Source organism: Drosophila guanche, unplaced genomic scaffold, assembly GCF_900245975.1.
Source record: "Drosophila guanche unplaced genomic scaffold, DGUA_6, whole genome shotgun sequence".
Lineage (NCBI taxonomy): Eukaryota > Metazoa > Arthropoda > Insecta > Diptera > Drosophilidae > Drosophila > Drosophila guanche.
Window position 1 is genome coordinate 1340261 of NW_022995753.1, and position 12124 is coordinate 1352384.

A 12124-nucleotide genomic window follows, 5' to 3' on the forward strand; every position below is an offset into this window, starting at 1 on the left:
AAAACATTGTTTTTGTATGTAATTGTTTACTTCACTTCCTATTTTTATTTTTGTAAAATATTCAGTTTCCTAAGGTTTTTTTTTTGGTTTTTGTTTTCGCTTTTACTGCAATTGTTTTGTTTTTTTTTTTTGTATGCTCCTCTTGACTTGTCACGTTTTGTGTTGTTTTTAGCAATACAATATGATTCAAATTCTGCTAAATAATATCACTATAAACGTTTTCATACTTTCTCTTATCATTCCTTTTAGTTTTATTTCCCGCATACATATGTACATATGTATGTATGTATCTACATATGTATGCGCATAAGACATACATATATTAAACATATCGCATTTCCCATCTCCGAATTGTGGCATCAAACCCACTTTTTCTTCTAAACATGGGAATGCAAAAATGTATAATGAATTATGGTTTTTTGTTTTGTTTTGGCATTTGAAAGCTTAATATTTCCCTGACGGTCAGCCTAAGCCACAAAGTGTTGAAGGCCGATTGGTAGCTGGGGGAAATTATTTGTAACATATTTAAGTTGTGTGAAAAAAGCAAGCTTACCTCTGACAAAAAAAAAAACATTCAAAAACATACAATTTTTCGAACATTTTTCAAAAAACACTTGGTTTATAGAAAAAAAGCCATAATTCATAAATCGTGTTAGCCTTAAGATAAAAAAAGTTAGATTTTGTTGCATAGTGTAGTGATATTATTATTTTCTAGTTGCTGTTTGACTCGTTATTGCAGAGTGTGTATATAATGTATATAGTTATTATCGTGTATTTATTCATACATATGTATACATATATATACATATATATTTATTATATATATTTATAAAATTATATATAATGCATGTATATAAGTATGTAAAATATTGCTTGTGAAACGTTTAACTTGACATTCATGTGGTTTGTCAACGGCGGTGGAAAGAAACTCATATGCATCTGAATGAGCATCTATGGATCTGGATCTGGATCTGGATCTGGGTCTAGATCTGGATCTGAGGATCCACCTCCCTCGCCTTTCCATTGTAAATTATTAGAAATATTCCCATAGCCGGTATTACAATTGACTTGATTCGTTCCAATCCCAAAAAAATACCTTGCTCTTTGCAGGTTTACTTTTCTGAATTCTCTTTTTCAGTTTTGTTTTTTTTTCTCTTTGTTGTTGTTGCTGTTACTCATATTTGTGTTCACAATTGTTATGCAGTTTAGTTTTTTCTGGTTTTGGTGTTGTTGTTGTGGTGTGTGAGTGTGTCTGTGTGTTGGTGTGTTTTTTGTTGGTGCGCGTGATTCACTCAGTGTTATTTACAGTTTGATATTGCTTTTATTTTCGAGTTTCTTGACCTCTCCTTAAAAAAAAACTACAACGTGAAAACTGCCTTTCCCCGTCATACTCATAGTATATTCCATTGTCATATAATAGTTTTTGTTAATTTTTGTATACTTTTTTTGTGGCAATTTTTTCAATTTGCTAGACTACAGACACATTGTTTTGTCAGCTATATCACTTTCGAATTATTTAATTATTGATTAGGCATTTTTAATTTTCATTTTGTTTGTCATTGTATTAACATACTCGTGTATAAACGAGTACTCTACTCGTACAAGTGTGAGTTGGTGATAGTGCGATTTATTTTTTCGGAGTATTTTTATCGAAGAATTTCAGTGAGGTTTACAGAAGCGTTATTGTATTGTTGTATATTTTTTTCTTTAGCTTTTGCTATACAGTGTATACTGTTTAGAGTATATTTAAGTTTAAGTCATAATTATATACACATACATGTCTGCATATGTATGTGTGTGCGTGTATGCGTAGGTGTGTTTTGGGGGGAGGAGTTTTAGGTTAGTTGCATGGCATATTTTTATTATTTAGTTTAATTTTACGTCCGAATAAATAGAGTTCAAAGAAGTTACAGAAACATAGACAAATAGTTGTGAAAAGATAAGATAAGTAAGGTTAAAATTTTGATCGATTCCAGAAAGCAATGCAATGCGAAACAGAAACGGAATTAACTAATCGAAAAAAAAAGAAAGGAAAATAACCGGAAACGGAAACCAGAGAGGAAAGAATCTTATAGAGAGAGAGTAGTGTATGGTGGCTAGAGCTAATGTGTGAGTATTAAGAGTGGAATACTTATGTCACACTCGAGTGCGTAAGTAAGCAGATGTGATCGGCAGGCCCCGCCTATATAGATAGATATTTATCGGAATAGTTAGAAGGGGTTAACTGGTTTATTAAAATCAATGCAATAATAAAGCTGAACCGCATATAGAATAGAAATTAAATCGTATGATGGATTTTTTTTTGTTTTTTAGTTTTTTTTGTCGATTTCTTTTTTTATATTCTGCTCCCCACTATTTTGTTCATTTCAGTTTTCCGCTGACTGCTGCTCGTTCTTGTGGAGTAGTAATTGTATATACATATATATACATATATAGATATGGTGCACATATATTGTATATATGTTCATGCTGGATGTGGCTTTATCATGTTTTTGTTTGTTCCTAGCTGAGACTGTGCGTTGTTTGATTGGTTTATTAATCATTTATTGATGTCGCGTTTCTCAGATGTTTCTATCAGCCAGCGGCTGGCTCTATTGTCAGTGTGTTCTTCGTGTTATTTTTGTAGCTGTTGTGTCTGTGGTTGTTATTGTTGTTAACAGAAATCAAGGCAAAGCAGGTAATAGAGAGTGACAGAGAGAGAGAGAGAGAGAGAAAGATAGTTAAAGAGAGAGAGAGAGAGAAATAGAGAGAGGGAGCAAATAAAAGCAAATATGCCTTTTAATATGCAACACTTCTTGAACTCCTCACTGCTCAAAATCGGGCAAGGGCAAATTACAGTGCGATTCATAGCTGTAGAGCCACTGGTCAAACTTCTTCCCTGTTGGTAGGCATTAAAAGCACTGCTTCTCTCTGAAGGGAGTCTTTGTAAGAAAGAGCGAGAGACAGAGAGACCAAGAGAGAGAGAGAGAGAGAGACATAGATAAGAGTATATTGAGAGGGAGGAGTGAGACTTTAGGGTAGCAGCTGGTCGCACTATGCAGCTATCTGTATATATTTCTGTATGTCCTTGACTAAACGTCTCCTTGTTATTCGTTTTTCGTCTTAATTTGAATCTATTCAATTATTCCCCCCCCCCCCCCCCCACACATCCTTCCTCCTAACCACCCCATCCCCTTCGCTGCTCATACTGTCCTGCCGTACATGTACATATGAATACATGCATATACATTTTGTAGTGTATAAAGTCGCCGCTGCTTAAGCATAAGAGACTTTAATTACTGCTCCAATTACTGTCGGAATTCGGTAAGTTAATTTTGTTGTAGTTACGATTATTCGCTTCGTAAATGTATCTCGAATGCTGCACACAATTGATTTGTAGGCTTAGCTCGGCTACAATTATTGTTAGGTATAACTATGCTGATGTATTCGTATTCGCACTTTATTTACTCGTAATTGGTGTATGCTTCGAAAAAAGATCTGCTCCTCTTCCACATTTAAAGTTAAATATATTTTACTTTTACGTTTTACTGTAGGCTATGAACTGCGCTTGGACTACATCACGATTTTCTATATTTTTGTTTTGTTTTTTTTTTTTTTTTTTTTTTTTTTTTTTTTTTTTTTTTTTTTTTTTTTTTTTTTTTTTTTTTTTTTTTTTTTTTTTTTTTTTTTTTTTTTTTTTTTTTTTTTTTTTTTTTTTTTTTTTTTTTTTTTGTATTCTTTTGTATATTTAAAAATTTTCATTATTCATTATCGCTTTTCGCCCCGTTTTCTGGTTTTCTTTGTATGTCATTCAGTTATCCATTTTCGTTATGCATATGCATGTAAAAAAATTATTATCATCTTCAATGCCTCAACTGACGCGCTTAATCGGAAAACAGGAATCGGTAGTCGGATATCGTGAATCGTGAATCGGCAATCGAGAAAAGCGTAGGGAAAAATTTAAGTTAGGGGGAGTCAAGTCTCCGCCGGCTTTAGCTTTCTGGTTTCGGTCTTAATGTTGATTTAATATGCGCTTTTTTTTTTTTTTTGGGTTGAAATCGGATCTGTTTTTGTGGGTCACGCTTAGCGGTTTAACCACCACCTAAACTTAACGCCTGAACTATACGTGGATCAGCTTTACTACCCTCACGAAATTCTTCTAATGTTAATTTTCCATCATGATTCTTATCCATCTGATCGAAGATCTTGTCCACACGCTTCTGCGGCGTGTTCTCGTCCTCCGATTGCGGCTGCTGGCCCTGTGAAAAGATAGATATACACACATACATATGTAGATGGCGTACCCGTGGTGGCCCCTTGATATCCCCTGATCTTATTGCCCAAATCGTCTCCACTTACCACCATCTGGTAGATTGCATCCACAATGTTGTACATCTCCTCGCGCGTTATATACCCATCGTTGTCCACGTCATACAGACGGAATGCCCCTGTTAAAAATAAAACCAAGAGATGCACCTCAATATAGGAATTTAATCGCAAAAAAGAAGCAGGTGCAGGCCATTTAGTTGGCTAAGTTGGCTGTGTCCAACTTACATTGCAGCTTCTCGTCCAGATTCCCCTTTGATGTCACGGAAAGGGCGCGTATGAACTCCTCAAACTCAATGGAGCCATCCTGACGGATATGTAAAGAAAATAAAGAGAAGCAGAGAGATATGCACACAGACACAGACAATGGTTGAGCTCCAGATAAAGAATGCGTGAAAAAAGGAAGGAAGGGCAAAAACCATAAAGTCGGCGCTAAAAAAATGGATGTATGATTCACGCTTGGACAAGCAGGACAGGTCGTTAACCTGACCCTAAAATCTTTACATTTTTGTGGCTGTCTCAGTTTTTTGCTGGCCAAGTCGGATAATCAAAAGGGATGGGAAGGGGAATATGTGGGATGGCTCGAACTGGTCGGTACTCACATTGTTTTCGTCGAAGACCCGAAAGACGAGCGAAGCAAATTTACTCGGATCGCCTTGTGGAAAAAACTGTTTGTAAATTTTTATGAAGCCCTGGAAGAAGATAGAAGAGTGGAGGAAAGAACAAAGAAGGAAGAAACCGGGAGAGAGAGAGAAATATATATAAATATGAACATGATTAGATACATATTAAGATGAATCAATTGGAGTCATGGTGGGCAGAGAATTGTTTGAAAGAAGCACCAAATGTCATTATTTAAAGCGAAAGCAGCTGCAGCAGCCAACAACCGAGGCGTGCGATGACCAAAGCTGAAAACACACGAACATGTTGCCTTCTGCTAAGTCTATTGGCTCCAAAAATTCACCATGCCAACCACTTGACACCTGTTCGATATATTTATGTACATTTGTAGCTGATCTAGTCATCGTGGCGTACTCACCTGTTCTGTTAGAAGGCCATTGGGACAGTCTTTGAGGAATCCTTTATGCCTGCGTACCGTAGGAATGCCAAGAATGGGAATTAATCATGAATTGTAACACATTTTCAATGCACATTTTCCGCACTCACCATTGCCGTATTTCTTTCTCTGTGACTGCAAAAACAAACAACAAAAACACAATCAGAATAATCGAAAATTGCATAGAGAATTTGATATTTGTAATTGCAAATGTGTAGAAGATGTAAGTTGTATTATTTACGCAATGAACAGCACACAAATCGCTATTGAGCGGACAAGTGAGTTGACTGTCAGACAACTGTCTCACATTGATAACTAAATCAGACGATAAGGTTTTAGAAATATTTGTTAGCTGTTTTACATTGGAATCCATCCTGCTTTCAGCAATAACAAATCGATCTACCCCTCAGCTGCTGAGACACAGATATATGAAAATGTTGAATTTATTCAGGCAAAATCCACTTTCCATCTTCAGCTATGTTTATGCATAAAAATTGCATTGTTTTCTTATTGCTCGTATTAGTCTTCACAAAATGAGTGTGCTCATTGCTCTTGGTAATCATACCTTCATGGCCGAACACCACAAGCAGATAAGACTACCGACTACCACTCCCAGAATCCCTAGACAGGGAAAGAAACAAAATATTAAAACATAATTCACGCAAAATGACACACATTGGAATTGCTTTTATGGAGAGCATCCCATAAGGGAGTGGCAGGAGGACTGCCACAACGGGCGGAACTGTGTGGGGCTTGATAACACCCCAAGGAATCTGGAGTTGTGGATGAAACTGGAACTGAAGCAATTGACTCAATGGCTGCCATTTATCTACAGCGGCCACTGGCATTATTCATATGGATGTCTCTGGTCTTTTTTTTTCCTCCTCTCTACTTCTCTCAATCAATTTCCCTCTTGTCTGCGTGCTATCCAGCTATTGTTTGATGGGCCACCTACACGCTTTGCATTTTAATTAGCCAGAATGCCTGTTCTCCCCGCTGATATTCCCCCTGCATACTCTTCACTGCATCTCTTGCCCAGGGGCATTGCCAATTCAATGAAGTCCCGAATTGTAAAGACCAAAATGCCCAGAAGTGATTGGTAATCGATAACCTTGCCACAGATAAGGAAATGGACAGAAGTATTCTTGTGTACGCCCCACAATGCCTCTAAATTCCACTGTTATGTGGCATGTGAGAATATCAAAGTGGATATTTAAGGGACAGCCATTGTGTGTGCGCTCTTTACTATCTTTAGGATTGCCTGTAAATAAAGTTTACATTGCTCGCACGACTTTTTGCCATCAGTGTCAGACGCCACAGCCACAATGTGGAAGAAGAGTGCAGTGGCTTGTGGTGTCAGGCCGCCCTTTTTTGCACCCCACGCAGACGGAACCCGTCCCGTCACACTGCCACATAAATGCTGTCCCATTTCCACACGAGAAAGCTGGCTTCAGAATTAATACACAGTTCGATGGATGGCTCCCGAGTTCCAGACAATTAAATGGATGGCTCCAGAGAATCGGAAAATATACTATGTATGTGGGGGATATGCCACTCATTCATATTTTCTTTGCTGCCTACCAGTAACTGTCATATGAATTATTTACTTTATATGTAGCCATAATTCACACACACGATTCAATGCTGGAATTGACTTACACTAAAGACTAACCGGCCCTATGCGAATCCAAAACATTTCTTTTACAATTAAATCCCTTATTCAGCTAATTCCTAATCACAGAGTTCAGAGAACGCAAACAACACGTGCTCCGGGCACGGGGACTTCCATTTAGTGTTTGACCACCAGCTCTGGTCGGCCATGTCACCGAAACTAATATATATTTTCTGGCTATTTATTTATTTACTCCATTGGCTTGGCTGGCAGCTCTGTGCAGATAGAACTAGTCTAACGACCAATTGACTGGCATGTCACTGCTCAGGACAAATATTATTCAAACGTAGACAAAGGACGCAGGACATGCGTGCAGCGAGCAAAATACTAAGATTCTTCCTTGGACACGGTTATAAATTGAGTCCTTAGCTGATTCATTTGTTTGCCTGGCCAAACAAAGGCTTGCTGCTATCTGTCAAGGAACACACACGACACTAGACGCGACATTCAGCACAAGTTGGGGCTGCTCGTGCACCATGTTCCCCGTTCCCTTCCAGTGCGGTCAACTATCAGTGTCTGGCGAAGGGAAGACAAACAAATTGAGAGAAAAGCCATTCAGAAATGATGAAAACTTTCGCAGCATTCTGTCAACACTCTGTTCCACAGTGCCAACAAGTCTGCCCATCTTCTCGTTTCCTTTCTTGGCGATGCGGCCTCAAATACCCACCGGTAATTATTCTTATGACCCACGTGGAGCACCCTGCCAGCCCTAATCCCCAAAGCAGTTTACTTTGGCAACTGAATGGAAATGGGAAAAAAGTCAAGCAATTATCTAAAAACTTTCGGGTCTCGAAAAGTTTTTGACTTGCATTGTCAAGGAGAAAAAAATGGCAGAACCGAAAAGAGTACCGCAAAAACAAAGGCTCAGCACTGTAAACTAGTTAAATGAATAGAAAATCTCCCGCTTAGCAGTGGCAGAACAAGTAGCAGTAAAGGTTACCCTGAAAGGTGAAAACAAATTTAAAAAAATAGAGAATTGAAACAGATTCGCATCTCAAGAGTTGTTCGATTGGTTCGTTCGTTCAGTGACTGAGAGCGATGAACAACTTCTGCGAAAACACTTTTGAATTATGCATTTATCTGGCAAATACAAAGATATAGCTTTCTGCCACTTTCCGTAGATTGATTAATAGCCAGACGCCAGACCCAGGCGACTCCGGCTCCAGCAAATACGTAAACAATAACAAATCAAAATAAGAAATGCCAACCGGAGACATTGTGAAATCTCAGCGTAGATGGAGGCTACAAATAGTGATTAATTCTGGGGTGGAAGAACAAGTAGAAGTTTCATATTTTTCAATATTTTCGCCACATCTCTCTCTCAATCTGTTTTCTTAAGCCAACATGTCGTTGCAGACTTTCTCCACCACTGGAGGTCAAACAATGCACCAGGCAGAGCAAATTGAAATCACTTCAATACCATAATAAATTCGCCTTGAGGCAAAGTTTGTCAACGAGGGAGCTTAGCTAGCCACTTAGAATCTGAGTTACATCCGACAGACAGACGAATTATTTAAAGCGAATGCACATTTGATTTTTAAGATAATACTTCATTGCCTCAAGCCGTTTCACAGGTAAACAAAACCCACTTTATAAACAAATCGATTCATGGTTAGATGCGTTTTCAAAGGCAGATAAATGTATGTGCATAGTTTAGGTTCAAGCAAGTACTTACAATATGTATCCGTTGTTAAGCGATCGATGGTATCCTGTTTCAACTTGGAGCTCTTTTTTCCCATGTTGTATTTGTTTCAGCACTCTTTGCTAGTTTCCTTTCTTGTTACTTTTTTTGGTTGCTGTTGCACTTGACTTCTATTGCTTTTTATTGGAAAACTAAAAGTTTTTGTTGCCCAACTTCCAACTTTATTTTTTTTTTAGTATTTTATATTCTTTTTTTGGAATTCAAAACTTTGCCATAGGAATTTTTGTATTCTTTATAATTCATCAATACATCAAACATTAAAACCAGGCATGAAGAAAAAATGAGATAATTGGGGAAAAGTTCATGGAACATTTGATCAGAAAAATGCCACCGTTTTTCTAACTCCAGAGCTCCGTGATAAAACGAGAGGTATTCCATTATTAGCCAATTTTAAGGCTAGAATTTCCGTTTCATTTGTACTATAGAGGAAAAATATACGTAATACTAAACGAGGGGGAACGTTGTGAGCCGCAACTCAATCCGCGTCACTACTTTTATATACATATGAGAATGTGTGAGCTTATGGGACTGATCAAGAATGTCCATGGATACTTTATGGGGTCGAAAACGTTGTCTTCTGTTTGTGCCACACATCTACACAAAACTAATATGTTGCTCTCTTTGAGTGCACGGTATAAAAAGAAGAATGGAAAGAGCGGTGACGAGGCAGGGCAAAGCGATGACGCGGCAGAGCGATGTGGTAAGGCTCAGAGGCTGGAAAGAAATGCCCATAAAAACTAAACCCTTTGTGTGAGGAGAATGGGGGAATAAGGGATTTTCCATGGGTGCCAGCGTGGACGTGCGATGGTGGCCAAAGAGGAGGAGAGGCCACGCTGCCTTCTGGGGTTGACGCGAATGCCATAAAAATAAGTTGCCATTGTTATTCTGCACCGCCATCCTGCCCTATCTGGGAGACCCATTCTAATAGAGACCCAGAAGCATGAAATGAAATAAATTCTGTTAATTTCAGATGCAGACCCACAGAGCTGTCACATGCAAAAAGCGTTGCCATCCAGTGCAGTTAACGCGGCACAAAAAGAACGTATGCTCCAAGGGGAGAGTGCGAGATGGTTACAAAAGGCCCAAGGAAGCCTGTTTATAAGCGCAGATTAAAAATAATCGGGCAAGTTTTTGTTAATTCGATCTCGAGTCACTGGCAAAGAGTGTGGGGAGCTGAAAGTTTCTGACGGATCACTTTATTGAAGACAAATTCTCAATGACAGATAGATGATGTTGTCCGATTCGTTATTTATACTAAAATATCATTTTCCCCATGTTGCTAGAGAAACATTTCAGAGTCTTTATGTGTGCATCCCTGAATACGAATACTAAGGGGGCCCAAGGACCGACTTTCTTTGCTTTTGTGAGGGTGAAAGCGCTTGATTGTTTTGGCATTTTTTGTTTTGTTTACAAAAGTGTCAGACATACAGGTAACAGCTACACCTGCACCCATTGCTCTTCCCACCTTCACCACCCACTTTATAGCCACTAGTTTTCTTTTTAGTTTCTCTCTCGCTCTCTGTCTGTTGAGCCATTGGCGTTTACTAACTAAGCGCTGTTTGTCTTTGCCTGTCTGTATCTACATGTACATATGTATATGTAGGTGTATGAGTTTGTTTATGTCATGATGTCAGGTGCGCTACTCTATGCGTACGGATGTTTTTATCGTCGTCTCTCTCAGTTTCAGTTTCAGCTCTGCGCTTTCATTTTATTCGCTTTTTACAACAGGCCAGCGACAAGCGGAAATTTGTTCAAACTAAAAATATTTGTACGCTTACTTCGTGCACAGCTGGCTGCCAATGCATTGCCAAAGAAAGGGGCGGGAACAAGTCGATATGTCTAGGGCCAGGGCCCACTTACCTACTTTTACCCCTCACCCAACCATACTCCATAACTCGACTCTTTTTATCTGTCTGAATGTGTCTGCCACCCTTTCTTTCTTCATCTCGCGCCATGCCCCCACACAGTGTGCTTATTTTTTATGCTGCAGTCTCCCTGTGCCCCATCTTCGAGTCCTTGCCGCGCTAAGCCCGCGAGCATATAGCACTTACTTGCCTTGAACACACGAACACTCGCCAACAACTGTGTGAGTCACAACCCACACATACCTTGGGTATGTATAGTCAGTGCGAGTGCGGAAAAACGAAATCAAAGCAGCGCCAAAAATGTATTCGAGTGTAATTAATTTTAACGGTGCAACGACTCAGATTGGTGCCTCCGGAATCCACACATAAGATCGGAATCTGCAGGAGTCAAAGTCTAGTAGGTAGCATACTTATTTGAGCATATTTAAACTAGCAACAGAATCTTCTTTGATCGAGCAGCCCCATAAACCTAACCTTTGTGGGAAGAACATTTATCGAGGAAATACTTTAATTGAACTGAAAGAAGATTTAAAATCTGCACCACCCATTTACCGCTTTCTCAATCGGAATCAACTCAATCATCTCAAGCCTTCGATGACCGCTCAATTTGGTTGCAAATGAGAAATCCTATCTATCTATCCATGTCCGCACACTATGTCCGATTTGTGGCTGTAGTCTGTGATAGTGGTAGGACTTTCTCATATGTTTTTGGGCTAATGGCCAGTGCCAATTATCAAATAATTGATCCAAATGCAAATGCATTTTGTTGCCGCGTTTTGTTGTCACTCGAAAAATGGTTATGGGACAAGAGCGAAACAGAACCCAAGGCTTTAGACAGGCTTATGCTGCTGGCATTAATTTTTTCGAATGGCTTTTGATTGGACCATTGACGGCTTAAGAGGGGCATGGCTAGGGGTGTACATGTGGGGAATTTCTTTCTCTGATTTCTTTTATTTTTGTAGCCAGTCCGTTTCCTATCAATATTTGTAGTAGACGCACCTGCACCCTAGGCTTAACCTATGTACCAAAAATGCACCAAAAAATCATAACGCAGCCGCAGTGTAAAAAGGCTATAAAAACGAGCGGGAACATTGTGAGCCACTGCAGTTGGAGCTTATGATTTCTGTTGAATTCTAAAACAATGTAGGGAATGAGTTGGTTTGGGGAACGGTAAGGGCATGGTCATTCTTAAATCTTAAAAAATTGTGGATGCAACATTTTTAGATCATCTTGATTCAGTGTGATTGTGCACAAAATGTAATTGCTCTAGCTCTTATAGTCTCTGAGAGGTAGTCGCTGACACTGCTATTGATGCTGATCTAGAATTTGTATCCACACACCCACTTCGACCACAAACTAATATATCCTTGAGCTGTTTGAGTACCGGGTATGGTCATGTCTCTATCAGAAACCCTTTTACCTTTACCTCTATAGAAATGCCCATTGCAAACGGTGGAAATTACAATTACAATTTCACACAATTTGATGAATACGCAAGGGCATCAAAAGCTCAGGCCCCCCCC

The 12124-nt window shown here is 39.0% G+C and overlaps 1 protein-coding gene across 1 annotated transcript; it reads right to left on the reverse strand.

Annotated features, from left to right (window-relative positions):
- Positions 1–3778: 3778 nt before the first annotated feature.
- Positions 3779–8874, reverse strand: LOC117588311 (frequenin-1). Its single transcript, XM_034279501.1, has 7 exons — positions 8710–8874; positions 5473–5497; positions 5345–5393; positions 4908–4997; positions 4534–4612; positions 4339–4427; positions 3779–4238 (listed from the first exon to the last, which is right to left on the reverse strand). The coding sequence occupies exons 1-7, from the start codon at positions 8771–8773 to the stop codon at positions 4071–4073; spliced, it is 564 nt and encodes a 187-aa protein (XP_034135392.1). The 5' UTR covers positions 8774–8874; the 3' UTR covers positions 3779–4070.
- Between the last annotated feature and the right edge of the window lie 3250 nt (positions 8875–12124).

Excerpts from the sequence above, each read along its gene's own strand:
- LOC117588311 (XM_034279501.1), bottom strand. The coding sequence starts at position 8,773 with ATGGGAAAAAAGAGCTCCAAGTTGAAACAGGATACCATCGATCGCTTA. Across the intron at positions 4,998-5,344 it reads ATGGCCTTCTAACAGAACAG|GGCTTCATAAAAATTTACAA; the intron begins GTGAGTACGCCA and ends ATCTTCTTCCAG. Across the intron at positions 4,613-4,907 it reads GGGTCTTCGACGAAAACAAT|GATGGCTCCATTGAGTTTGA; the intron begins GTGAGTACCGAC and ends CATATCCGTCAG.